Source organism: Cervus canadensis, chromosome 4 (genome assembly GCF_019320065.1).
Source record: "Cervus canadensis isolate Bull #8, Minnesota chromosome 4, ASM1932006v1, whole genome shotgun sequence".
Taxonomy (NCBI): Eukaryota; Metazoa; Chordata; class Mammalia; order Artiodactyla; family Cervidae; genus Cervus; species Cervus canadensis.
In genome coordinates, this window is record NC_057389.1 from 101,066,221 (window position 1) to 101,092,184 (window position 25,964).

At 55.1% G+C, this 25,964-nt stretch overlaps 2 protein-coding genes and 1 non-coding gene across 4 annotated transcripts in view; 1 reads left to right on the forward strand and 2 right to left on the reverse strand.

Moving 5' to 3' along the window:
• Positions 1 to 5,428, reverse strand: part of NOTCH3 (notch receptor 3) — a 39,428-nt gene extending 34,000 nt beyond the window's left edge. The window contains exons 1-2 of one of the 2 annotated variants that reach the window (XM_043467124.1): positions 5,222 to 5,428; positions 2,595 to 2,673 (exon numbers count right to left, since the gene is read on the reverse strand). In XM_043467124.1, coding sequence (XP_043323059.1) covers positions 2,595 to 2,673; positions 5,222 to 5,342 — 200 coding nt within the window. In that variant the 5' untranslated portion in view covers positions 5,343 to 5,428. Of the gene's footprint in view, positions 1 to 2,594; positions 2,674 to 4,941; positions 4,994 to 5,221 lie in introns of those variants that run through there. The other variant, XM_043467125.1, reaches the window with a different exon arrangement.
• A 2,605-nt stretch (positions 5,429 to 8,033) lies between these two features.
• On the forward strand, positions 8,034 to 8,140 carry LOC122441059. The gene has a single exon (XR_006269204.1). It is a non-coding gene; the product is annotated as a U6 spliceosomal RNA (small nuclear RNA).
• An 11,385-nt stretch (positions 8,141 to 19,525) lies between these two features.
• On the reverse strand, positions 19,526 to 24,204 carry EPHX3 (epoxide hydrolase 3). The gene is made up of 8 exons (XM_043467126.1): positions 24,129 to 24,204; positions 22,927 to 23,201; positions 22,634 to 22,719; positions 22,064 to 22,221; positions 21,837 to 21,965; positions 20,530 to 20,633; positions 20,315 to 20,451; positions 19,526 to 20,217 (listed from the first exon to the last, which is right to left on the reverse strand). The coding sequence occupies exons 2-8, from the start codon at positions 23,167 to 23,169 to the stop codon at positions 19,992 to 19,994; spliced, it is 1,083 nt and encodes a 360-aa protein (XP_043323061.1). The 5' UTR covers positions 23,170 to 23,201; positions 24,129 to 24,204; the 3' UTR covers positions 19,526 to 19,991.
• Between the last annotated feature and the right edge of the window lie 1,760 nt (positions 24,205 to 25,964).

Genomic DNA, 25,964 nt, shown 5'->3' on the forward strand with positions numbered 1-25,964 from the left:
TGTGGTCATTTGTTCCACAGCCACAAGAAACTAAAAACACAGGATAAGGAGGACAGAGGGATGGGGGTGGGGGAAAGGCAACTATGTTTTCACAGACAAAGTGAGGGAAAAAAGAAGACTGTGTGGGAGAAGAAAGTGAGGGAGGGGGCCACAGGCCTGTGTGGGGAAGACTAGAGGAAATGGCAAATGCAAAAGGTCTCAGGTTCCAGAAGACAACCACCCAGGCGCACACAGACGGGCAGAACCCCCAAAGGTACCAGACGAGAGGGACACACTAACACGATGCGCTGGGCTGGCAAAGACTCAGACCCCAACCCACAGCCTCATTCACCAGTACGGGCTAACTCTCACATGCCAGACAGGAGGACTTCCACAAAGTCTCAGTTCCTTTCCTGGGGCAGAGACCCCTTCCTCCCGTTGCTGGGAGGAGGTGGCCACCAATGCTGGCGCCCCCTGTTGGGGGAAGGTCCTTCAGCCTCCAGCCCCCTCCAAACGCACCAAGGCCACCTTGAGGGTGAGGGTACAGGCGGGCGCTGGTCTTAAGACTAGAAACCTCCAGAGTGGGGTCAGAGGGCGGGACTTGGACCGGCCCCCGACGCTACCCGCCCCTCGCCTGGGTTCCTCCCTGTGGCCTGTCCCGGTCGCTTGGGGCTAAACTTAAGTAGCTGACTCAGTCCTTAGCGTCACCCACAAGATTCCCCCCCACCCCAGCCCCCAGCGAAACAAGTCGGGGCACGAGCGGGTGCAGAGGGAGAACCCAGTTCCCAAGCCCCCTCCCCAAAGATCCGCAGGGCAAGGACCGCCGCCAAGACTGCGCGCCGGGAGGGGGCGTGCTGCGCTGGGCGCCGAGCACTGCGAATTCTTCCTCCCCCAACCACGCGCGCGCGCGCACGGCAGGCAGGGCGTGGCCGCGCGGCCCTCTCCCGGCGCCCCCGGCGGGTTCCCACGCTCTGTGCCCCGCGCCCCTGCCGACCGGTCGGGCTGGTTCTCCGCTGCCCGCGCCCCGCCCAATCGCCTGGGCTTCACCGGAGACCGATGGGGGCGGGAGAGTGCGGGGCGGGGGGGGGGGTGCGGGGAGCATAGACTCGGTTGGGGGACTGGCTGGGGAAGAGGTGATGAGTAGGAGATAGAGACTAGGGTTTGAGAGACTTTGAGAGTTGGAGGATCCATGGAGGGGCGACAGACTGCGGGATCCGCGAAAGGAATTTGAAGGAGACTAGGGATGAGGGGGTGCGTGGGGAGACGTTCCCACGGACCACCTCTGGAGACTAAGCCCGGCGCTCCGCTCCGGGCGATCCGGGCTCCGGGCGGCCGCGCGGGCCGGTGATTCACCTGTCAGGGGGGCGGGGCAGCCGGGGGCGTATTCACCTGTCGGCAGCTTTCCAGGCGCGGGGTCCCAGAGCGCAGGCGCCCGGTCCCGCGACTCCGCCTCCCCAGTGAGAAGCGCCAGGTGAGGTCACACTTTCCCCCCTATTCCCACCATCCCAACCCGAGGAACCCGCTCTACCAGGCTGAGCCCCCCCCTCCCCCCCGCATTGAGGTGAGTCAAAGTGCGTGTGCAACTTCAAAGGGTCTCTGAAGTCACCCCAGACCCACCCAGCTTGGGCTGGACACACAAGTTGCTGAATAAATGGATGCATTTAATGAATCGACCAATGGCTACTGGGTGACCTGCTATTATTAATGATGATATTATAAAAGGAACCAAGCATCTTCCCATAACCTCAGAGGTTCCTCCTTTTGGCACCTATTTTCCACGTCTCTACTATTAATAAAAATACCATTTATTGAGCACTTACTGTATGCCTGACACTATGCTGATTTCACTCTTAATCTTTACGATCAACTCCATAAAGGAGGGAACTGTTATTGCCCCATTTTCCAGATGCAAAAATGAGGCTCAGAGAGCTCAAAGCACTTGCTCAAGGTTATCCCAGAGCCCAGAATTCAAATTGATCTCTGTCTGCCTCTGCTCAGCAATTTCCCAGGCCCTGCCCTGCTTTCCCAACCCTCTGCCTTTCCTTGTACTTTCCAACAACTGCATTTGGGGGGGACTTTGGTCACAAGTCAGGCAGAAGGACTATATTTTACAGATCAATGAGGTTCAGAGAGGGGAAGTGACTCACTCAAGGTCACACAGAAAGTAAGTGGCAGAGCAGGGCTCCTGTGACCCCACCACTAAATCTTGAGATGTGGGAAGGTGCAGATGCTATCCCCACTACTGCCAAACCACTGTTACTAGTCCCTGAAAATCTGTTGATTGAATAACTATCTGTCCCTCAGGGGATTTACACAAGCCCACAGGCAGCAGAGAATTCGGTGTAGTTGGCATTAGTGGGCCCATTTTCCAGACTAGGACACTGAGGCTTAAAAAGTCAGGCCATCAGCAACATGATGTGGGATTTGAACCCCAGCCAGGCAGACTCCAGAGCCTCTACTCCTAGCTCTGCTCCATCCAGTGGGGAAACAAGAGGTTGCCCAAGCCACACACTTGAAGGAAGTGGTGGAAGCATCTATGGTGAACAGAGGCAGGGGGAGAAGACAGACCGCCTCCCCACACAGGGCCCACTGATGGCTCAGAGCCAGGCACTCACAGGCAGGCAGCCTCCCGGGAGGGCAGCTGGGTGCAGCGACCTCCGTTCACACACGGGCTTCCGTCCAGGCAGGGGGGGGCTGGGTGGGGGTGAAGGAAGGTGGGGGTGTCAGGCAGGCGCCCAGGAACCCCAGCCTGGATTGAGACTCCGTCCTTTCCTCCCTCGGGCAACAGCTGCACCAGGCTGGGGGCGTCTCTGCGAGGGCAGGGAGCCCCCCCATTCACAGTTCCCACGGCCCCCCGCCCCGGCCCCAGCTGTTGGGGCTGCAGCTGTCACTGCCAACTCGGGCCCTGGGAACCACAAGGCAGGGGAAGGCAGGAGGAGGGGCCGACTTGTGCCAGATGTGGGGGCTCAGAAGCTGCCAGAATGGGGGGCAGGAAGTGGGGGTGCTGCGAGGGTTGAAGGGAGGTCTGGGACTGTGTGCCTAGATCCCGGGGTTGTGGAGGGGGCAGGGGTGGGGAGTCCTGGGGCCCCGGGCTTCCTTCTGCTGATGTTGGGCATCTACTCCAACTGGGCAGGCCTGCGTGCTAGTTCTGGGGAGAGATGCCAGGGCATGAACGAACACCGTGCGCAGCCAGCAATTGGGCGTTACAGGGACGGGGTCTGTGTTGAGGGAGGGGCAGCTGGCACAGGCTGACCTGCCCAGCATCCTCATCCCTAAGGGCTGTGTCTCTCTGCGGTGTGGCACAGTCTAACTGTCCTGTCGGATGGGTCAGGGCTGGGGCGGGATGTGAGTTAGTGGGGCACTGTGTGACCGCTTGTGCATGTGTGCCTGTTGTACAAGCAGGAGACAGAAAGAGGGAGAGGAAGAAGATGAGAAAAACAGACATAAAAGAAGGAAACTAGAAGCAGGCAGACACAGAGAGGAGATCAAGGACAGAGACAGAGTTTAAAAAAAGAAGAAGAGAGACCGAGATAAACTGGACATGCGAGTGCATTAAACATGGCTTCTGTCCCTTCCTCAAGGCACAAGCAGCCAGGACACTATCACCCAGACAGGAGCCCAGGGCTGTTTGTGAACTCACGCTGGGGGCCACATGACATGAGCCGTGGGCCTTGCTGAGCGGTGGGCCCTGTGGACCATGTGTGTGTCTGCATGGCCTGCATGGATGTAGAGATGTTTGTAGGCTGAAACTTGTGTGTCCGTGTATGTGAACTACGTATCTGGGTATATAGCTGTTGTGTCTGTGTGTGACTTGTATGTGCATGGGTGTGTCTGGGTATGGGTTGGATGTGCTCGTATACCTGCATGTGTCAGCTGGGTGTAGGCATGTCCTTGCCTCTGTCTATATGCATCTGAGTGTGTGCAGACAGTGAGTGTGAGGCCTTGGGCTGGTGGTGCAGGGTATGTGTGAACATGTGTGATCGTATGAGCACGTGTGAGCTGTGAATGTCTGTGTCTTGTGTGAGCTGGGTGTGCATATGTGCGGGTGTACTCTGTGTGTGCACGCACATACACATCTGCATCTCCACATGTGTGGCCCAAGATTGTGTGTCCTGTGAGTGTATGACAGGCCATGTGGGGGCGGCTGCTCCTGCCCACTCCTGCCCCATCTGCCCGCCCCGGGCTGGGCTGGGCTGGGCTGGGCTGGCTGGGGAGGCCTGTTTCCTCCCTACCCCTCCCCGGGCTGAGCCCCACAGCAGCGTCCAGAGACCCAGGGCCAGGGCCACTGGGCTCGCGTCCCTCCCCTGCCGGCCAGGCCTCCCTTGGCTGGGGGTGCGCCCCAGCAGCCCCGGTCCGGCCCCGCTGCCGTCCCCGCTTTGTCTGGCAAAGAAAGCGCGAGGCTGCCGGGGGGGAGGGGGTGTCTAGACGGCGCGGCCATTGTCCCAGGCGGGGGAGGGGAAGAGTGGGGAGGGGGAGGGGCGGGGGGCTCCCCGGGCCCGCTGGGGAGGTGGTCGGGCTGCTGGGAGGGGGCGCTGGAGCGGGAGAGGAGCACGTGGGCTCGCGCCCCCTGCCCTCCCCTCCCTTCCCCAGGCGGGGACAGGGACGCCGTCCTGTCCAGGCAGCCGGGGGAGGGAGAGGGGCCGCGGGCGGGGGAAGGGGCGCGGGCGCCTCTATGGCTCCAGCTCTGACTCCGGTTCCGGGTCTTGCCGCGCTCCGGCCTGGGAAGTTTTCTCCGAGTTTAGAGCTCCGAGAACTTCGCGCCCCCTCCGGCCCCCCCGCCCTGCCAGACCTGCCCCGGCTGTGTGCATGGGGAGGGGGAGCTTTTATGCGAGGGGTCCCCGACCTGGGGGTACTTGGCTTCCATTCGTGACCTTCCCAGGGCTCTCGACAGGCATGGTTGGTGAGAGCGCCCCAGATTCTTGGCTACCCCCCCCACTCCCCCGTTAATCTTGATCCGCTCACCTCCAGCTCCCAGTCCCGGGCTCCAGGGTCCCTTCATTCCCAGCCCACATCTCTCCCGGGCCCCAGTTCCTGCGGTCTCTGGGGTCCTGCCTCGCCCCCACTCTCAATTCGGAGTCCCTGCCCCCGGCTCCTGCGCTCGCTGCCCCTGCGCTCTGGTCCCTGATTCCCAGGGACCGCCCCCACACCCACCAAGTCCCAGACTCGGGGAGGCCTTGCACTCCATTCTTCCCCTTCCCCCACCCACTCACCCCATCCCGCCCTCAGGGTCCCGGCCCCTCACCTGCAGCCCCCGGCCCCGCTAGCAGCAGCAATAAGGGCAGCGTCCGCACGGACGGCAGGGGTGGCGGCGGCGACATCGGGCGACGGCGGCGGGGGCGGCGGCCCCGGGGCCCCGGCCCCATGGCGGCCGGCCGCGACCCTCCCTCCTCCCACCTCTCTCCTCCCTTCTCCCTCCTTCCTTGGGCTCCGGGCGCGTCCGGGGCCAGCCTCCGCGCAGCCAACTTCGCTGAAGTGAGACGGCCGGGCCGCCCCGCCCCCAACCCTGGGCGGCTCGCCCCGCCCCAGGGCCGGCCCAGAGCTCCCCCGCCCCCGGCCCGGCCTCCTGGGGTCCCTGCCCACCCTCCACCCACACAGCCTGGAACCCGAAGACCCTCTCGGAAACTCAGGCCAGCGGGCCCAACCCACGGTGTCAGACACACCCAACTTCCTGAACATCTCCAGCTCCCTAAAACACATCCAGAGCCCGAGACACACACGGAGCCGGGCACAAACAGACACTCCCCTACCCCCACCCCCCGACACCCCGAAACTGAAACCAGGCACGTTCTGCAAGGCTCATGAATACATAGCCAGGATGCACAAATGCAGAGGCGTGCACAGAGCTTCCTGGGGGACTTAAAATCTGAAATATTCACAACTCTAAACTCAGGCCCTCTCAGACCCTCTCAGACCTAGAGCCTTGGGGGATTTTTGCAGCCTCGAACCTCAGGCACAGGCCAGGAGTTTCAAGTGTGCTACCAAACACCCACACCCCGTCTTACTCTCAGCGCTTCCTGAAAGTAACCCCTTCCTCCTCAATATCCAAAGGTCCACCCCACCCCATAGCCCACACAGCTTTGTTGCTCAGCCAATCTTGCTCAGTTTCATCCAACTGCCTTTTCCAAAATCAGTCATGCTGAAAAGCAACCACCCTGCAGTGAGCTCTGTCCCTGTGGCAAGAATGGGGACTCCGGAAAGGCCCCAAGACCAGCCTAGAGAAGCCCCCAATCTGAGGAAGAGAAAAACAGACTCCACCACCGTGGACTTAGGGTTGGGCCAGAGGGAGGGACAGAGCAGAGAAGCTGGTGAGGGTTCTGCTTGGGGGAAGGGGGTTACTTATTCATTCATTCATTTATTCAACAAGTAGATATAAAGCTCAAGATCTATGTCTGGTGTTGTTTCAGTGGCTTCATCTCCCCTGCCCTCTCCCAGAGAGAGCTTCCCTGAGAAGGGTTCAGTGGGGGCTCAGCCCAGAACTGGAAGAAAGACATTTCAGGAGAGGGACAGGTCTGCAAACAGAGGAGGGGGCCGAGTCAAGTAGGGAAAGAGGGGAGAGTGGGCAGGTCAGGGGTCGCCCTGGCCCTGAGGAGGAGGAGAAAGAGGCCAGGTCGACCTTGTAGGTGTTTAGCGTGGTGATGAGGCTATAGTGAGGAGGAATGGGTTGGGGGTGATGGGCTGAAAACCAGGAGCCTGAGGTTCACCCATGAGACAGCTGAGCACTGAGGCTAAGCACGGGGGCATCAGGGTGGGAGACAGTCACCTGGGCACCCCAGAGATCTTTGAGCAATTTTAAAACTTCATTTAGAAATAATTTAAAATGCAATTTCCATAGACCCTTTACCCAGCTTCACCAACTTGGCCCACACTTTGCCAAATTTACTTTATAATTATTGTTATTGTTCAGTCACTAAGTCCTGTCCGACTCTTTGCGACCCCCTGGAGTGCAGCACAGCTGGCTCCCCTGTCCTTCACTGTCTCCTGGGGTTTGCTCAGACTCATGTCCATTGAGTCTGCGATGCCATCCAACCATCTTATCCTCTGTCACTCCCTTCTCCTTCTGCAAACTTCAGTCTTTCCCAGCATCAGGGTCTTTTTCAAAGTATTGAAAAAGAGTTGGCTCTTCGCGTCAGGTGGCCAAAGTATTGGCGCTTCAGCATCCCAGCATCCATCCTTCCAATGATTATTCAGGGTTGATTTCCTTTAGGATTGACTGGTTTGATCTCCTTGCTGTCCAAGGGACTCTCAAGAATCTTCTCCAGCACCAAAATTGGAAAGCAGTGCTCAGCCTTCTTTATGGTCCAACTCTCACATCTGTACATGACTACTGGAAAAACCATAGTTTTGAAGAAATTATATATAATTTTAAATTATATATAATATGTAATAAATTATATGTATTTGAGAGCAGGGCTTCCCAGATGGGTGGTAAAGAACCCACCTGCCAAGTGCAGGAGACATAAGAGATGCAGTTTCATCCCTGGGTCAGGAAGATCCCCTGGACAAGGGCATAGCAACCCACTCCAGTCTTCTTGCCTGGAGAATCCCATGGACAGAGGAGCCTGGTGGGCTACAGTCCATGGGGTCACAAATGTCAGACACAACTGAAGCGACTTAGCATGTACATGTATTTGAAAGCAAGATGTAGATATGATGTTCCTTTGCCCCCAAAATCATCACTGTGTGTTTCCTAAGATTGAGGGCATTCTCTTATACATACATACACGACAGTTTTCACCATATGGACAGTTTTTGGTTTCCCCAGTAATATCCTCTGTAGCATGTTTCTTTGCTGGTCCAGGATCTAATCTCTGACCATGTGTTCCATTTAATGGTTATGTTTCTTCATGTCCTTTAATCTGTATCAGTTCCTTAGCCTTTCTTTGTCTGTCATGATGTTGATATTTTTGGATAGTCAAGGTCATTTGTTTCACAGAACATCCCTTAGTGAACTGGGCTGCAGTTTCCTCGTGACCAGGTACAGGCTCTGTATCTTTGGCAAGAACTGCGGAAGCGATGCTGGTACTCTTCCATGGGTTGTATCAAGGAGGTACCTGGTGCTCGCTTCGGCAGCACATATACTAAAATTGGAACGATACAGAGAAGATTTGCATGGCCCCTGCGCAAGGATGACACGCAAATTCGTGAAGCGTTCCATATTATTTAACAAAAAAAAGAAAAAAAAAATGGAGGTACCTGATATGGGTCCCCAACACTGGTCTTGTTAGATTTTGATCGCTTGAATGAAGCTGGTCCAGTTTCTCTACTGTAAATGTACCATTCTCTTCCCATCCCCTCTTGTAATGAGTAAATATCAATATCATGTGGGGAGATATATTGAGACTGTGTGACTATCCTGATGCCTGTCAAACTTTCACCACTGTTTGGGGCATTTATTGGTGATTGCCTCTGATGATTTTTTTAAAAATTGAGATACAATTTCCTTACATAAAATTATTACCATTTCAAAGTGTACAGTTCAGTGGCATTTAGTGCAACCACCACCTCTACCTAGTCTTATCACGCTTTCATCAACCCTAAAGAAAACTTTGTCCCCAGCAGTCACTCCTCATCTGTCCCTGGCAGCCATTAATGTGTTTCCGTCTCCATGGATTTACCTTGTTCTGGACGTTTCACATCTATGGAATCAAACAATGTGTGGTCTTTTATGTCTGACTTTTTTCACTGGGTGTGTTTCAGAGGTTCATCCATATTGTAGCATGTGTCAGTTCTTCATTCCTTTTTATGGCTGAGTAGCATCCCGTTGGAGACGTAAGAAATGCGGGTTCCATCCCTGGGTTGGGAAGACCCCCTGGAGAAGGGAATGGCAACCCACTCCAGTATTCTTGCCTGGAGAGTCCCATGGACGGAGGAGCCTGGTGGGCTATGGTCCGAAGGGTTGCGAAGAGTCAGACACGACTGAAGCGACTTAGCACGCAGGCACAACACCCCATTGAATGGCTACACCACGTTTTACTGAACCGTTCATCTGTTTACCTGGGATGATTTTTATAATTATTTATTTTTGGCTGCGCTGAGTTTTCGTTGCTGCATGAGGGCTCTCTCTAGTTGCAGCAAGCGGGGGCTACTCTTCGTTGCGGTGTGCGGGCTTCTCCTTGTGGTGGCTTCTCTTGTTGCAGAGCATGGCCTCTAGGTGCCTGGGCTTCAGTAATTGCAGCACGTGGGCTCAGTAGTTGCAGCTCTTGGGCCTAGTTGCTCCGTGGCATGTGGAATTTTCCCAGACCAGGGATCAAATGTATGTCCCCTGCCTTGGCAGGTGGGCTCCTATCCACTGTACCACTGTGGAAGTCCCCTTGGATGATATTAAAATACTGGAAGAGGAAGAGGTGGAGAAGTACCATTAGAGAGAAAGAAGAATGAAAAGCCAGGGGTGAAAGTTGAACAACTGACCAGGGTCCAGCACAGGAGATGATCCCCAGCCCTGCTGAGGGTGGCAGAGAGTCGAGCACCAGGGGACAGGAACTGAGGGTATCCCAGCCTCTCAACTTATGAGTGCAACCTCCATCTGGGAGGGGAGCTATTCACCCATCTTACTGGGTCAGCCCTCATGGGGTTGGGTCTCTGCCCATCTTATGATGATTTGCTGGAGGCTTTCTAGAGGAAGAGCTGAGATTTGATCCCAGTGACTCCAGGCCACATGGAATGAGAGGGAGGGGTTGAGAGTGGGGGTGGGGACTGGGCAGAGAAAAAGACAAAAGTTGCATAATCAGAAGGGGCACAGCTGACTCACCGTAAGGGTGCTGAGTCAAGGGGCCCATGGGGATGGGGGAAGGCTCAGCTTAAGTCCTTCTCATACTTGTCACCCCAGGAGGAAATCCCGGCCCCTCAGCCCTGCTTTCAGAGCCTTCAGACGCTCCCCAGCCCCTCCTGTTCTCTTCATCATCACACTGAGTCACCCAGCAGGCTCTGCACTCTCACGGCCTCTGCTCAGGTTCTTCTTTCTGCCTGGACATCCGGCTAGTTAGAAGGACCCTTTTGCTTCCTCCCCACACAGGAACTCACAGCAGATGTGTTTTTTTAAAAATGCATTTCCTGGGGCCTCCCTGATGGTCCAGTGGTTAAGAATCTGCCTTGCAATTCAGGGGACACCAGTTTGATCTCTGGTCCCAGAAGATTCTACATGCCACAGGGCAGCTAAGCCCATGTGCTGCAACTATTAAAGCTCTAGAGTCTGTGCTCCGAAACAAGAGAAGTCACCACAATGAGAAGTCCGTGCATCATGATGGAGTAGTTCCCGCTAGCTGCAACCAGAGGAAGCCAAGACACAGTGATGAAGACCCAGCACAGCCAAAAATAAAGATAAATAAATGTATTTCCTGGGAGTTCCCTGGTGGCCTAGGGCTTAGAATCCCAGGCTTTCACTTCTGTGGTCCTGGGTTCAGTCCCTGGTTAAGGAACTGAGATCCTACAAGCTGCGCGGTGCAGCCAAAGTACATAAATAAATAAAATTTTTAAAATGCATTTCCTTCCAGCTATAGGGAATGCTGTACTGTTTCCTGCACATGCCATGGCTTTGCGCGCGCAGGTCCCTCCTTCTAGCGTGCCTATCCACCTCCACTCCTGTACCTGGTAAATTCCTATTCTTTAAGATTTCAGCTCCAGGAAGTCCTCTCTGCTCCCCACCCCTGGCTCTCCTAGCACCCTCTCACCCTACCACTTGGCCTTGTCCACAAGGGGCTGGGGGTGTCTGTATCCTGCTCTTTCTCCCCTCTCCTATAATGGGGGCTCACCAGTGGCCAGACATCACACAGCATGAGGTGGGCACTGAGGGGGCAACATGGGAGGGAACTGGCTGAAGGAGTTGGCAGGTTCAGTCCAAAGGAGCCACCACTAGGGGCCCAGACGACTCTCTTCAATAACTTCTAGGGACCTGGGGGTCCTGAAAAGGGTCAAGTGGCCCAGGGGACAAAGGCAGAGACTTCAGGAGTGGGGTTAGTGCCTCCCCTGATCCCTCTGAGAAAGGATTTTCTGCTGGAATAGATGCTCTAATGGGTGCTGAGCTCCCCATCACAAGGAGCAACCAAGAACCTGGATACACATTTTGCTAGGCAGGAAGTCCAAAGTCCGCTACTCTGTTGATCCAATGGCCCCTGGTCTGCGGCAGACAGAGACAGAGAGGAAGCAGTAATGATGAAAACACAGGCTGAGTACAGAACGAGGGGAGTGAGGACAAGAAGATACATTTGCAGAGCCCCTACTATGCACCCGTCTCTTTTTTCCCCCTCCAATTATGAATTTACTTTCTTTTTGGCTGCGCTTATGCACACAGGCTTTCTCTAGTTGAGGTGTTCAGGCTTCTCGTTGCGGTGGCGTCTCTCGCTGTGGAGCACGGGCTTTACAGCGTGCAGGCTTCAGCAGTTTCAGCACACAGGCTCAGTAATGGCGGCTCATGGACTCTAGAGCTCAGGCTCAGTCGTGGGGCACAGGCTTAGCTGCCCTGCGGCATGTGGGATCTTTCCAGACCAGGGACCGAACCAGCATCGCCTGCCTTGCAAGGAGGATTCTTAACCACTGAGCCACCAGGGAAGCCCTGTCCGTCCCTTTCTGAAGCCCCCAAATTCTGAGGACACCCACTCGGCAAGGCAGAAAGTGAGGGTCCCCGCTCCAGTCTTCGGCTGCCCTCCAGTCACAGTGGCAGGAATGGCCCAAGGTGTCCAGATCCTTGGGGGTCAGGACAGTCAGAGCAATTATTCCCATGGCTTTGCAGCAGGCAGACACCCAGTTCCCAACACGGTGGGGGTAGGGGTGGGTTTGCGCCATCTCCCCTCTCCCTTGCCCCTGCTGGTTGCCTTGGCCAGGGACTGCATTTCTCCTCAATGAGCTCAGTCCCCAGGGATGCAGGACCTGGGGCCAGGCCAAGACACAGCTGCTGGGCCCAGGCCCGCTGACCGGGAACCTGAGAATGTGCCCTTCGCTTATCCTCTTGGGACCACAGTCCCGTCCCCTGCACATGAAAACTGGGGCTGGGCCCTTACACCCAGGCCATGGGAGCCCAACAAGAACCAGCAGGAGCGAGGGCCGCTGGGTTATGGGGCCTGGGCAACGGGGCGGAGGGATGGACCCCAGGGGTTGTGGGCTGCAGACCCGGCCGGCGATCCTGACCACTGCCTCCCTGGAGCGCTCTCATGCTCAAACCCTTCATGGCTTCCCGTTGCCCAGAGCGATATCTTCCTCACCAGCTTCCCGTCCCCGTTTCCCAGCCGTCCCAGCTTTTTGTTGGCTGTGTGCTGGGTCTTCGCTGCTGCGCGGGCTTTTCTCTAATTGCAATGTGCCGGCTTCTCGCTGCAATGGCTTCTCTTGTTGCGGAGCCCGGGCTCTAGGGCACTCGGGCTTCAGCTGTCGTGGCATGTGTGCTTAGTCGTCGTGGCTCCCGGGCTCTGGGGCACAGGCTGTATAGTTGTGGGACACAGGCTTAGTGGCCCAGTGGCACATGAGATCTTTTGGGACCAGGGATGGAATCCATCTGTTGCATTAGCAGGTGGATTCTTTACCATGGATTCACCAGGGAAGCCCGCAGCCTTTCCAGTTTTCACAGTGGCTGTACCCACTGCCTGGGACACCTTTCCCAAACTTGGGAGGCTCCTTTCATCTGACCGCTCACTCTGGCCCTCCAGCTCTCCCCACCTTCATTCGGTCATTTGACAAACACACAGTGAGCAGCTACGTCGTGCCTGACCCTATTACAGGTAGAGGTGATGAAGGCCGAGCAGGTTCCTGCCCTGATAGGAAACAAGGAGGCAAACAAATCATGCTAGAAAGGGACATGAAAGATGAAGAAGAGATTTCAGTGTAGGGGATCGAGATAGGTGTCCCTGACAAGGGAACATTAGAACTAAGACATGGGACTTCGCTTGTGGTCCAGTGGCTAACTGGACCTGACCGGGAACCTGAGAATGTGCCCTTCGCTTATCCTCTTGGGACCACAGTCCCGTCCCCTGCACATGAAAACTGGGGTTGCGCCCTTACACCCAGGCCATGGGAGCCCAACAAGAACCAGCAGGAGCGAGGGCCGCTGGGTTATGGGGCCTGGGCAACGAGGGGGAGGGATGGACCCCAGGGGTTGTGGGCTGCAGACCTGGCCGGCGATCCTGACCACTGCCTTGGTCCATTAGACCTTGGTCCACTGGACCACTGCCTTAGTCTATTGGTCCTTGGCCCAAGCTCCCAATGCAGGGGGCCTGGATTCCATCGCTGATCAGGGAATTATTAATAGATCCCACATGCCACAGCTGAAGAGTTTGCAGGCCACAACTAAGAGTTCGAATGCCACAATGAAGATCAAAGATCCTATGTACCGTGACTAAGACCAGTCAAATAAATATATTTTGGGACTTCCCTGGCAGTCCAGTGGTAAAGATACTGTGCTTCCACTGCAGGGGGTGTGGATTCCATCCCTGGTCAGGGAACTAAGATCCCATTTGTCTTGCAGTGAGGCCAAAAAAATAAATGAATAAATAAATATATTTATGTTATGCTCAGTTGCTCAGTCGTGTCCAACTCTGCGACCCTATGGACTGCAGCGTACCAGGCTTCCCTGTCTTTCACCATTTCCTGGAGTTTGTTCAAACTCACTGAGTTGGTGATGCCATCCAACCATCTCGTCCTCTATTGTCCCATTCTCCTGCCCTCAATCTTTCCCAGCATCAGGGTCTTTCCCAACGAGTTGGCTCTTCGCGTCAGGTGGCCTAAGCATTGGAGCTTCAGCTTCAGCATTAGTCCCTACAATGAATATTCAGGGTTGATTTCCTTTAGGATGGACTGGTTGGATCTAAAAAGAACTGTGATCTGAAAGGAGGAGAACAGGCCAGAGAGGCAAACAGTCTGGTAGCATGTTCCAAGTGGAAGGGAAAGCAAGTGCAAAGGCCCAGAGGAGAAAGGGGTGGGTGGATGAGAGGAACAGCAAGGAGGCCAGGGTGCTGGGTGCAGAGTGAGCAAGGGGTAGGCGCTCACGGAAACTGAGGGGGGCCGAGTTCCAAGGGGCCAAAGATCTGGGTTTAAATGAAAAGCACAGTGGACACCACTGGTGGGGTTCGGCCGAGGGAAGCTGACCTGATCAAGGTTGGAAACGATAACACCGCCACTTCTTTCTTTTTTAATTTTTTTATTTGGCTGTGCTGGGTCTTGGTTGCGTCAGGTGGCATCTTCATTTCTGCATGTGGGATCTTCAGTTGCATCATAAAGGATCTAGTTCCCTGACCAGGGATTGAATCCCTGCATTGGGAGCACGGAGTCTTAACTGCTGGATCACCAGGGAGGTCCCGACACTGCCACTTCTCCCAGGGATCCTTCCCTGCAGTTTCCATGGACTCTGCTGGCTCCCACGGCCCCTCTCAGTTCCACGCTGACCCTTCCATGTGATCCTGCCTGGCCCCCCCAGCATTCTGAGCTCTGTGGGCCTCTGTCTTGCTCACTGCTGAATCCCCGATGTCTAGTCTAGAGCCTGGCACACAGTAGGTGAAATAACGGTCAGATGAGTGAATGGATACACCCAGCACGTGTCAGGGGAACAGCAGGATCCAGGAGCTGGGTCCTGCTTGAAGCCAGTCCAGAAGATGTCCCTGTCTGGATATGGACATGTCTGGCCTCAGTTAGACCAGGGCTCAGTCAGAGGGAGGGATGGGGGCTGATGGGGCCTCCTGAAGGAGGAGTGGGTGTGAGGGCTTCAGGTGGAAGAAAAGGGAGTGAAAAGAAAGAAACTCACTTCCATCAAGCACCTACTGGCTCAACAGCTCTGGGCAGGGGAAGAAGGGAAGCCATACTCCCACCCTTGGTGGGGGATGGGCAGGCAGTGGTTTCCCTGCCTTAAGACCCTCCACTGGGCAGACATCCCAGTGGATGTCTTGGCCTCATGGGCTGTGTGGTCAGACCACTCCAACCTTCCTTGCCCATGGCCTTACCCAGGATTGGGTAACCTACATTGACAAGCAGGTTCTTTACCACTAGCGCCACCTGGGAAGCTCAAGACACTCTGACACCCTTTATTATTTCCTTGCCGTCCCAGCTCCTGAAACTTCTCTTCCTTCTTTCCTGCAGATGTGGCACTTGTCCCCTACCCACGCACCTTTCCTCTTGCTTCAGAGAAGGGGAGCATCGCCTCCCCCCCTTGGCTTTTCATTACCTCTTTCCTTGGCCATAGGCTGAGGTCTCTTCTGTGACAAAGTGAAGTGTTAGTGTTAGTTGCTCAGTCATACCCAAATCCTTGAGACCCTATGGACTGTAGCCCACCAGGCTACTTTGTTCATGGGATTCTCCAGGCAAGGATTCTAGAGTGGGTTGCCATTTCCTACTCCAGGGGATCTTCCTGACCCAGGGGTCAAACCCGCATCTCCCGAGTCTCATCATTGAAGGCAGATTCTTTACCATCTGAGCCACCGGGGATTCTGTGATAAAGTGAAACCTGCAGCAAACGCTCATTTCACACGCACACCCCTTCCCCGAGCTCTTGCCTCTCTCCCCTGCATCTCTCCCCACTTCTTGGTCCATTCTTTGCCTTCTCCACTATGCTCTGCGCCCCAAGAGGCTGACCTCTACAGACTATCAATGGACATCCTTGTCCTCTGGCTTCCACGTGGGTTTGGCCAATAGGAGGCACTGGCAGAAGATGAAGCGGTGGGGCAGGGGGTAGGGGGAGGGAGCAGGAGAAAACAGGATATTAATTCGCCTGTATCTTTCCTGGTAGGGTCACCATTTCAGCTGACTGTGTCGCTTGACCAAAGGTCCTGTCCATACAATCCAGGGTATTGAAGAGCAAAGACATCATTTGGCCAACAGAAGTCTGTATAGTCAAAGCTATGGTTTTTCCAGTAGTCATGTATGGATGTGAGAATTGGTCCATAAGGACGGCTGAGTGCCGAAGTATTGATGCTTTTGAACTGTGGTGTGGAGAACAGTCTTGAGAGTCCCTTGGGCAGCAAGGAGATCAAACCAGTCAGTCCTAAAGGAAATCAATCCTGAATATTCATTGGAAGGACTGATGCTGAAGCTGAATCTCCAGTACTTTGGCCACCTGATGTGAAAAGCCGACTCAGTGGAAAAGACCCTGATACTGGGAAAGACCCTGTCCCCTGGGAAACAAGGGGGCAACAGAGGATGAGGTGGTTAGATAGCATCACCAACGCAATGGACATGAATCTGAGCAAACACCAGGAGATAGTGAAGAACAGAGAGCCAGATGTGCTGCAGTCCATGGGGTCGCAAATAGTCAGACATGACTGAGCGGCTGAACAACAAACAACACACAAACCTCTCTCTGGGCTCTGCTAACATCTTTCCTTCCCCGTTCCCAGGCAGGGGGATCCGGAGGTGGTCATGGTTCTTCAGGGGTGCTCACTGGGGTTTGCTGCACTAAACCCCTGTTGGTTTCCCCAAACCCTGCCCACTGCATATGGTCCCTATAGCAAACCTGTCTCAAACTGCCCCATTTGAATGCTAGTTGTTCCCTCCAGGCTCCCGACTGGGGTCCCCACTCTTCCCTCCCATCTCCACTTAACTGCACTCATAGCATCCAAGTCCACTGTCCTCAGCCTGAACTCTCAGGTTTCCTCCCTCACAATCTGCATGGCTCAATCCTCCAACTCTCTCAACGGCTTTTGACACCGTGGGCTGTGTATGCCTCTCTTACTTGACCTCTCCCCCGCCATTTCTGGGGCATCAGCCTTGCCTACTTCCTCTGCTGCCTAAGCCTAACCCCTCCTCCTCTGCCTGTCTCTTAGATGCTGGGGGCTCCCAAGCCTTGTTTGTTCTCCACTCTGTTCTGGGGAGGCTTCCTTCTCTCTCCCAGCTTCAATGCCCTTTTGCCTCACCAAACACGGATGCTTGCTGGATTATCTTTATCTTTAACCTATTAGATGCTTCCAGGTTCCTGCCTCAGGGGTCCTGCTCCCTCAGGTTGAATATGCCCCAAACCTGCTTCTGGTCTTCCCTGGGATTCTACTCCTCCTTCAAATGCTCGGACTTCATCCTCTATTGCCTGGACCACACCCATTCTCCTTCCAGGCTTCCCCACCTTCAGTGGGCCCCCTCTGGTCCTGCCCCCTTACCAGCCCCCAATATTCCAGACATGCAGATCTGTCCGGGACACTTCCCTGTGGGCCCGGTGTGGCTCCTGGCCTCGTGTGGAAGCATTTTGCATTCCCACGTCTTCCCATCCCAAACGTTCCTCCCAGTCCCACAGAAATGCTAAATGGCCTGTGCACAGGAGGTTTCCGTGGACTGTAGCACATTCTAGCAGGATTCAGCTCTAAGGCCGCCTCCTCCAGGTAGGTGCCCGTCCCATCCCCTCGCCCCTAGGCCCTCATTCCACTCGGGCCTGACCACATAGGGCTGGGAGAGTCTGCCCGGCTTTATCTCCCCTGTCCGCCCAGTGGTGCGGAGCCATGGATTACGGTTGGTAGCAAGGACATGTACATGAGTGGGTGAGCAAATGATACGTGAGTAAACATGATGGAAGGTGATCTGGAGCCGGGAGCCCAGAGCAGGAAGAGGGAGACGCGGGGTCTGGGAGGGGACTCAGCCAGAGTCCTAAACCTCTGGGTGTGGGCTCCTCCTCAGCTCTAAGAAAGACGCTCCCGGATTGGCTCAGGCTGAGAGAGGCGGGTTTTGGCCAAGCCTCTAGTTGCTATTGGCTCACTTGTCAGGACTCTGCCCAATCAACGCGATCACCTCTCCCCTCTCCCCACCACACCGCCTTTCGCCCGCCAGCAGTCGCGGAGGCGTAAGACGGCGCCTTCTCGTTACCCTGGCAACCGTCAGCGGACCCCGTCGCCCCGGCAACTGTTCCAGGCCTCTCGTCAGCCTTCTCCTGGGCCCCTCCGGTCACCCAGACAACCTCGACCCGTTCCGGTTAACCATCAGCCCTTTCCCCGTCACCCTAGCAACGGTCACCAGACCTACCGCCAGCCCTGCCCGACCCCCCCACCCCGCCCCCGCGACACACCATCTTCATCCTGCACACAGGCTTCCTCGTCCTAAACCTTAGCTCCAAGCTGAGGTCCCTGGCTCCCCCTTCCTCTCGTCCATCTTCCTGGCCCCAGAGGGGAACTACAGCGAGGAAGAGTAGAGGCGGGGAGGCGGGATGGGTGGCGTCTGGGGGTCCTGGCTCAGATCGGGGCTAACAGACCATCTGGTTCTGAGGCTGTGCGCAGCTCTGGACCTATCTCCTTGCTCTCACTCTTGCGTGGGAAGTTCAGCCGCCACAGGGTGCTTCTCAAAATGCAAACCATGTCCCTCCCCTGCTGAAAACCCTCTCTGGCTCCCCTTGAGAATCAGATCCGAACTCTTTGAAGCCCCTGGCGGTCTGGCTGTGGCCTCTTCTTCCTCGCGCGCGCCTGCCCCCTCGCTCTACCCTAGCAGGCACTAATCTCCACACTGCTACTCCAGTAGCCCAAGCTTATCCCAGCCTCTGACCTTCCTGTTACTGCTTTCCACTGAAACGAAAACCTTTCCTGGGACCAGTCACACACCCGCGTTGCTCTTTCTGCCTCTTCTCTGTTAACTCCAGAATGGGGCCTGTGTCCTTGAATCCACTCTATCCTCAGGGCCTAGAACAGCTCCTGACACATACTATGAGTTAAAGGATTTTTATGCAGGGGACAAAGGAAGACAGACTGGGGTAACTGGCAGGCAGGCTTTGGCTAGGCAGGCCCATCCCAGAGATAAAAGTGAAAAAGTAAAATGTGTTAGTTGCTCAGTCATGTCCAACTCTTTGTGACCCCAGACTGTAACCCACCAGGCTCTCTGTCCAGGGGATTCTCCAGGCAAAAACACTGGAGTGGGTTGCCATACCCTTCTCCAGGGGCTCTTCCCCAACCAGGGATCAAATCCGGGTCTCCTGCATCGCAGGCAGATTCTTTACCATCTAAGCCACTAGAGAAGCCCCCAGAGGTAAGAGAAAGGTAATATTTCTGAGACCCTCAGACTGAGTCACCACACTGCTGCCAGTCATGACAGTGCTCCCAGAGGCCAGGACAAGGCTAGGAAGATAAAAGTTAATGCTGTGACCATCCTGGGGCTGGATGGTTCACCTTCGACGTGTATGACCTTCACTCGGAGGCTGGAGCCAGGAGTCCCCAGAAACTCTGGTTAATTTGGAGCAGGAGAATCCAGGAACTGGGGAGGCAGGCCTGACACCCCAGATGGCTATTCAGGGAGCTGGTTCCCTTCCTGTGCTGAGTCCACAATCTCACTTATCCTAACAGAGCCAAGAGCTGTTTTCCCATAGATCTGAGACAGAGATCCCAGGGATCTTTCCCAGGCTGGGGCGGGAGAATTTGACCTCACAAGGCCAGGAGTCATGACCGGGAGGGAGATCATGGGCATTTACCCAGGGCCTGGCTGGAGAGGAGTCCAGACCTCCACCTACCTGCCTGTGAGGGTCCTTCCTCAGTGAGGTGTCAGAAGCCAGGCATGGAGGCCCCCTGTTCGTAAGCTAGGAACAAGCTCATCAGCACTGCCCATTAGAATGTTCTATGTTGCTTCAACTGAGCCCTTGACGGGCTCACAATATGGCTAGTGTGAGTGAGGAACTGAATTTTTCATCGTATTTAATTTTAATTAACTTGCATTTAAATGGAAGTAGCCAGACGTGGCTACAAGTACTGTATTGGACAGAGCAGCATTTAGCTGAGGACTCCAGACTGGCGGTGGAAGCCAGGGACAGAAAGGTCATAGTTCATGGTCAACGCAGCTCTGGGCTTTGACTTTGGCAAGATGGGTGGGGTCTCATGGACAGGAGAAGTAGGACACTCAGTATCTAGCTCCACAGAGAGGCATACCTGGTTCCCTGGGGTCAAAGTGCTTGCTCACACGTGCACACATGCCTGCCGGTATGGGAGCATATGAGGGTGGTGCGGCTGAGGGTAACCACAGAAGCACTTGTGTGCAGTCTAGGAGTTTCATCCATGTGCATCAAGAGTCCATCCGTATATATACAACCTGGGAGCATGCAAGCCAGTGTGAGAACTCCTGGGTGCATGCAGGCCAGTGAGCTAGGGCCATCAGTCCAACAGGTCTTGCAAGAAGGCCCACATATATTGGTGCATTTCCACAGGATTGGTCTGGGGGATCCAGTGCCCCGTGCCTGGCAGGATGTGGGCTTCGAGCCGGCCTGGCACAAAACGGCTGCTGATGGCCTCTACCAGCCCTTGCTCAAAATACGGGTCCTTCTCCCCCCATAGCAGCAGTGTGGGTGTGGCCAGCTCCTGGGGCTCCAGGGGGAAGGTCCTGTGATCAAGACAGACAGACAGGCAGAAGGATGGCTGCCCCACTCCTAGCCCCACGCCCACAACTCTCCTGAGCTTATCAGGACCTGGGTCCTCACCTGAAGATGTTTCGATAGTAGTTGAGGGGCCCAGTGAGGCCACCAGGCTGTGAGAAGTCATAAAGGAAGGCTTCAAGTTCACTGGGGGTCAACTGTGGGATGCCCCTCTTTCGGTGGGTGAGGGTGGTCTTAAGGATCTGGGCACACAACAGGACGCCGGCTTCAGTCCCAACCCATGACCCTCCACCCAGCCCTGGGCCTTCACCCTACTGCACCTGGAAGTCAGACATGGATAGCAGCTTCTCAGGCAGCCAGGGAAGCTGGAACAGGAAAATGTAGTTGGAACGGAAGAACTGGCCGATGTGGTGCAAAGAGTAGTCTAGGGTGGGGAGAGGAAGGCAGCGGTGAGGCCTGGGTTTCTGCGGGCCCCACACCTCTGCACTTGACACATACCCAGATCATGCACACAGATATGCCAACACTCAGGAATATCACAGCTGCCTGCCTGAGCCTGTGGGGACACTCAGTGGTCCTCTTGGCCAGGGCACCAGCTTGTCTCTCTCCTAAGTGGTCGCTGTACCCACAGAATGGGGGCACTTTCCTCCACAGTCCCCGGGAGCTCCCTGAGCCACTGGCATACTCCCCCTGCCATGTCTGAATGCGTTTCTCCTGCCTCATTCAGCAAACATTTATTGACCACCCACTGGCCTTGTTCTAGACTCTGAAGATATAGCAGTGAATGGAACAGACAAAACTCTCATGCCCTCAGGAAGCTGGAGACAGAGACAGATAAGAAACAACAAAAAAAAGAGTGAGAGATAATACAGCTCTGACTACAATTCTGGGATTTAAAATTAGGTGATGTGATGGACACTAGGTGGCCAGAGAAATGACACCTCAAATGTTATTGTAGTTGCTTCTGTTTCCCCAACTGGACCATGGGATAATAACATTTTCATAAGCCCAGGAGGCTTTTGTAGGTTACTCTATGCAGGTTCCTTGTCAAAGCAATTGTAGGGCCTTTTTGGGCGGTCCAGTGGTTGAGAAGGCACCCTGCAATGCAGGGGAAATGGGTTCAATCCCTGATCTGGGAAAATCTCACATGCTGTGGAGTAACAAAGCCCAAGTACCACAACTATTGGGACTGTGCTCCAGAGCCTGGGAGCCACAACTACTGAGCCCACATGTCACAACTACTGAAGCCCACACACCTAGAACCCATGCTCTGCAACAGGAGAAGCCACCACAATGAGAAGCCTGTGAAACGCAACAAAGAGTAGTCCTTGCCCATCGCAACTAGAGAAAGCCCACGTGCAGCAACGAAGACCCAGCACAGCCAAAAATAAAATAAATAAATAGTAGATCTTGGGGGAAAAAGCAATTGCAACCTGCAACTGCTCACAAAAATGTGGATTACTCCTAGGTGTACTGTCACAGATTATAGATTGCGAGCACCATGGGGGAAGGAACCCAGGTTTACCGCTGTGCCCCCAGCCCCGGGAGATGGACAGAGAGGTGCTGACACAGACATACACACCCCTTCACACAAGCACACTCCAGCATCCAGGACTCCCCAACACACCTTGGTACACTGACATGGGGGCAGCACTGACCACTACCATTCGCTCCACCAGGGATGGGTAGTAGATGGAGAAATTCCAGGCTAGGAGTGCACCCCAGTCATGGCCCACGAGGACACACTTGGAATAACCTGGCGGGGAGGTCAGAGGAAACTGTGTAAGGCAGATGTCAGGTAGAGGTGAGGCAGGGGTGAGGGGGGCCAGGGCTGGGATGGGGGCACCTCCCTACCCAGACCCAGAATGACATCCTGGATATCTGCCATCAGCAGGTCGATGGTGTAACAATCCACATCCTTTGGCGCATCGGAGGAGCCGTATCCCCGCAGGTCCACAGCCACCACGTGGAAGCGGCTCTGAAACTCCCGGAGCTGGTAGCGCCAGGAGAACCTGTTAGGCGGGCCAGGGAGGGAGGCTGAGTCAGGGTACCAGGGCAGCACCTCTGCATGACGCCCAGCAGGGACCCTGGGGTGACCCCCACTTTCCTGCTCAGGACTTCCCAGAAGGGAGGATGGGGAACCACAGCAGGTCAGCTGCGCTCTGGATTCTGGGCAGCCTCAACATGGATATTTCTGCGTCCCATCCCTTCAGGGCCTCCTGTCTCCATCTATCTCCGTGTGGACCCCTGTCCTCCAGGACCCCGTCTAGGCCTGATATACTTTGCCTTAGGGGCTCCCAGTTTACCCAGCCCTGTCTCCGCCTCCTCAGCGCTCTAGTGGTCCAAGCTCCACATCTCCTGCCCCACCCCACCCCCTCCCGCATCCGGTCCCGTGCGGCTCAGGACCCTGGGCCTCCAACATACCAGTTCTCAGGGAAGCCATGCAGAAACAGCATGAGGGGCCCTTTGCCGCGTCCAGCAGAGACATAGTGCAAGCGCAGGCCCGAGCTCTGGGGGAGGGCACAGTCTGAGACCTGGGAAACCCCTCTTCCCCGGGCCTGAACACCTCCCTTCTCCCAGGTCACATGCGTACTCAGACTTGGATTCAACCATTTGCCACTCCGCACCGGTCCAACAAGAGCCGGCCTCCCAGGATCCTTGACCCTCGAAAGCCCGGTGACGACGCCCCCTCCTGCCCCCACCCCCAACATACTCACCCTAAGAATCAGGAAGCAGTGCTCTCCCAGCGTGGGGTCGCTCAAGCAGACCGGTGGGGTGTGCCGGGGGCGCCCGCAAAAGCCGCGTCGCGGCCGGCACATCACGTGCGTGAGCGCGATGCAGCCATAGACAGCTGCAGCCACCAGTGCTGCCGAGAACACGAGGCTCCACATAAAGGCACGAAGCAGCTTCAGAGTGAGGCGCGAGGGCGCCAGTAGCGCAGTCACCACCAGCTCGGGCATGTCGCCGCGTCCCGGGACTACCGCGTTGCCGTCTGGGGTATGGGCGGGGGGCGCGGGCTGCAGCAGCGAGGCGGGATTTGGGCTGGAGAGCCCGCCGCCTTTGGTCTGGAGCCCCTCCGTATCGTCGGGGTTTGCCGAACGCACCGAGAGAAGAGCTGGGCGGCTCAGACCGAAACTGCCATGGCTTACAATTCAACTAAGTGTTAGATAAACACCTGGGCGCGACAGTGGCCGGGAGCAAGGCTCGAGGTGCGGGGGAGGAGGCTGCGAGGACCAGACTCAGGTGGTTGGGGTGGAGCCTTGGGGAGAAGGGATGCTAAAGGCTCGGGCTGTGGGAGGGATCTATAAAGGCTTAGGCGAGTCTTAAGGGGCAGGGGTCTAGTAGGACGCCGGAGTTGGCTGGGTGATCGGGATCTAAAGTCTAGAGGGAGACTGGGGTCCTGCATGAACAGAAGACAGGAGGCGCTGTGGGTGAAATGGGTGGGGTCTGGGGCAAAGGGGCGGGGCAATGCAGAGTAAGTGCGGCCTACTAGTTGGAAAGGTGGGCCCCAACTAGGCCTAAGAGCGTTATATGGGATAGGGGCGCGGCTTAGGAGGCTGGGAATGAGGATGGAGCCTGGAAAAGGCGGGACCTAAGTTCGGCGGAGAAGGCCCGAGGAAGGGTCTGGATGGTTTCGGTGAGAGGGATGGACCAATGAGCTGCGAGTCGGCCTGGTTATGGGCCAATGAGGCGGGAGGGGCGGGGTCGGAACCTAATATGGCGGGTCAGGCGGGCCCGGAAGCGGAAGAAGGGGGATAGGTAGTGCCATGGCGAAGGTTAGGAGGGAGTCGTGGGCTGTCGCCGCGGCCCAAGGAGGCCTTGGAAGCTTCTGCCTCTACGCTCATCTCCCAGGAGCTCCCCTCCCTGGAGCGCGCGACCCTCCCCTCGGTCTGCCTCCGAGAGACCTAGCAGCACCTACACTAAGCTCTGGTTCCAACGGTGGTCCAGCGGCGCAGACCCCGCGCCGGCTCCAGTTGGTCCAGCGGATCCGTTGGCCCGCCCCTGCACGCCTGTGATTGGGTAGCAGCGGTTATTGACGTGCAGGCTACAGGTAGCCCCGGAGCCAATCCGCAGTTGCTGAGACCGGGACTCAGCCAGTGGTGACCTAAGAAGACCTGAGCTTAACGCCTAGAGGGCAGGCCCGGCCCGGGCGCTGGAGAACCGGACTGGTCGAATCACTCAGGCTCTGGTCAAAAGAGGAAACAGAGCAGGGTTGGACGAGAAGCCCGGGAGGGTAGCTTCTTCCTCCTGCAGTTTTGCAATCTTCCTCCCAAGATCCTAAACATTTCAAAGTTACTCGTTATTTAACCCTGATAATAATCCTATTAAGTGTAGATACTATCACCTTCCTGCATTATAAACCAAAAACCTTGAAATTCTAGTATTAAGTCATTTGCCTGAAGCCTAACAGCTGACTCAACAGCAATCAAGGACTTGAGAAAAACCTCAGTCTTAGGTTCCACCTCTTCCTCCAACCAGAGGCAGTCTTTGGGATGATTTTCGATATTTATTAATAGCTATCTCTAAATGTGTTTATGTGGTTTTATCTTTTGATTACCAATTTGGGGCACTGACCGTCATTGTCACCACCACTGCAGGAGCCGTATCCCTGTTTAGTTTTCCTACTGGTTTCCTCTAACTTTACCGCATTTTGTCACCTCTCATCCTCTCTTACAAGGGCTTTCGTGGTGACTTAGTGGTAAAATCCACCTGTCAACGCAGGAGATGCAGGTTTGACCCCTGGGTTGGTAAGATCCCCTGGAGAAGGAAAAGGCAACCTACACCAGTGTTCTTGCCTGGAAAACCCCATGGGCAGAGGAACCTGGTGGGCTACAGTCCTGGGGTCACAAGAGTCGGACACAGCTTAGCTACCGAACATCATCACCAAATCTTCACTTACATCTACCAGTTAACCTTGCCTTTGTATTGTCAAAGCTGCTCAACATTGTACTTGTCCTGGGACCATATTAAGTTCATAGGTCCCTATTTATTTTTTTAATCAAATACTGCAGTAGTGATTCAATCAGTATAAAATCGAAAGAGCTGTAGATCTGTAATAAAAATCCAAATTTAGGGAAGGAAGGGCAAACTTTAAAACAGCATCCAGTAGAGAAGGGCTGGGGATGGTGTAGGCAAGTGAACAGGCACGTTGCAACTGTGGGGATGTGTATCAGCCACTGTCAAACCAGTGTAGTTTCTTGGTTTCTCATGGAAAACATTTTATACACCTAGTTTTTTCCTTCTATACTTAAGCTCATTCAGTGTTCAGATAGGACCATTCCTTGTTTTTCTTGGTGATATTACCACATAGGTTCCTATTTAAAGGGAAATCATGGTTTATGTGGTTCTGTTTCAGTAAACAATTCATCTCAGAGCCCAACAGAGACCTATGATTACATTGCGTATATTATACAAACATTTGTTCACCTTGCGTTTATCACCCACCTTTTCTTGCACAGTTAGCCTGTATCATGGCTTTGGTTTCACTTACATTTTCCATCAAATCAATTTTCCAACCACTTGATCCAGGAATCCCTCCTCCTGAAGCCTCTAACCTGGCTGCTGCATACACCAGCCATGGCTGGGGGGTGTTTGTGGATCTCCCTTCTTCTGCTGTTGCAGAACACTGACTCCTACATTCCCCCTACCCACACCCATTCCCAAGCTCTACCCTTAAAAAGACAGCAGGAGTCACAGGATGATAATTTTATATTCAGTACAAATGTTTATTTTTGCAATGAGAACTGCACAAAAA

What these genes read in the sequence shown, in the direction of transcription:
- EPHX3 (XM_043467126.1), bottom strand. Translation starts at nt 23,169, where the DNA reads ATGCCCGAGCTGGTGGTGACTGCGCTACTGGCGCCCTCGCGCCTCACT. An exon ending in CATGGCTTCCCTGAGAACTG is followed by an intron (nt 22,222 to 22,633) that starts GTATGTTGGAGG and finishes CCCGCCTAACAG; the next exon opens with GTTCTCCTGGCGCTACCAGC. An exon ending in CCCCATGTCAGTGTACCAAG is followed by an intron (nt 20,634 to 21,836) that starts GTGTGTTGGGGA and finishes TCCCCACCCTAG; the next exon opens with ACTACTCTTTGCACCACATC.